The 1,444-nt window shown below is 40.3% G+C and overlaps 1 protein-coding gene across 1 annotated transcript; it reads left to right on the plus strand.

Annotated features, from left to right (window-relative positions):
* Positions 1-26: 26 nt before the first annotated feature.
* LOC107682984 (1-phosphatidylinositol 4,5-bisphosphate phosphodiesterase epsilon-1-like) lies at positions 27-1,435 on the plus strand (the record flags this gene model as incomplete). The annotated part of the gene is made up of 4 exons (XM_016479078.1): positions 27-205; positions 869-991; positions 1,070-1,206; positions 1,290-1,435. Coding segments are annotated over exons 2-4 (342 nt in total), but the record flags the coding sequence as incomplete, so codon positions are not given.
* Positions 1,436-1,444: the final 9 nt, after the last annotated feature.

Genomic DNA, 1,444 nt, shown 5'->3' on the forward strand with positions numbered 1-1,444 from the left:
CATGTTTGAATGTTTCCATAGAGGACTGCAGTACCTTTGGCCACCCTGGATCCCTTTCCTTATCCAACAGCAAAGGCCAGTCTCCTGGATCCTCCTTATCATCCTCCTCCTCATCTTCCTCTGGCTCCTTTAGCACAAACACCTCCACCCCTACCCGCCCTCATTCCTCCCCCAATCTCCCCGGCAACCCCAAAAGTCAACCAGGGTAAGGCCACTCCCTCTTTAGAAATACAAATTTAGTGCATTCCCAGAAAGCACACAGGCTTCTATTCAGTGTGTTTGATGGGTTTAGCATGTTTTGATCCTGTTCTTTTAAAGATATTTTCAGATTTTTGTATTCAAGAAGGATGCAACATAAAATATGCAAATAAATTAACATTAAACCTTGTTTACAATGTAATTTACTTCCATAATCTAACTAATTTTTAGTAAGAATTTTTTAAAACTTATTTTATTCCATGAAAGATGGTTCCAGGTGCATGAAATAGGATATTTCATGATTATCAAGTTGTTCCAAACCCATAAAGCTTTTTGTTTATTTTTGTCACGAATTAAATATATCTCATCATTCCATCCAATGAAAGTCTGTGCAATCAGCATTTTCATGCACATAAAGGTATTATAAAAGTAATCCATGTGAATCATGCTGTTTAATCCAAGTCTTCTGAAAAGATACAATCACTGTATAGGATGAACAGATTTTAATTCAGGTGTTTATTCAATGCACATCAAATATGGTTAATGTTTAAGCTCAAACGTGTGAGGTGCAAGAACAAATCTCAATAGTTTCTTGCATAGTGAAAAATAAATTGTATTAGTTTTGTGAAAAGCCATTTTGCTTTAGAGATGCCTATGTTGGTGTTTTTAGGGCCTGGAGCAGTCGGAGCTGGCATGGTCGAGGGAAAGGCTGCTTCAGGGGCTTTCAGGATCTTATGATCTCCGACAGCATCATGAGCTTTGTTGAATTTGTGGAGCTCTTCAAGTCTTTTAGGTAGAACACTCCTTTCCTTCCAAAAAATACTTGTTTTGAATTTGGATGACACTTGAAAATTTCCCATTGTGTGCCCAGCATTCGCAGTCGTAAGGATCTGAAGGAACTGTTCGACACTTATGCCGTGCCTTGTAGTCGCTCGGGTCCTGACTCTGTCCCACTCTACACCACACTGAGGATTGATGACAAACTCACAGGATTGCAGCCAGATCTTGGTGGGCATGTGTGAATAATAAGAATTATTATTTTTTTAACCGATAAGAAGTAGGATGGTTTTACAAAGCTGATCTCTTCACAGATCTCCTGACTCGCAACGGTTCTGACCTGGGCCTTTTTATCCGCACACGTCAGCAAATGTCTGACAACCAGAAACAGATTTCAGACGCCATCGCAGCTGCTAGCATCGTGACCAATGGCACTGGAGTGGAGAATTCATCGCTGGGTGTGCTGGGA

Source organism: Sinocyclocheilus anshuiensis, unplaced genomic scaffold (assembly GCF_001515605.1).
Source record: "Sinocyclocheilus anshuiensis isolate Anshui unplaced genomic scaffold, SAMN03320099.WGS_v1.1 C32777963, whole genome shotgun sequence".
NCBI lineage: Eukaryota > Metazoa > Chordata > Actinopteri > Cypriniformes > Cyprinidae > Sinocyclocheilus > Sinocyclocheilus anshuiensis.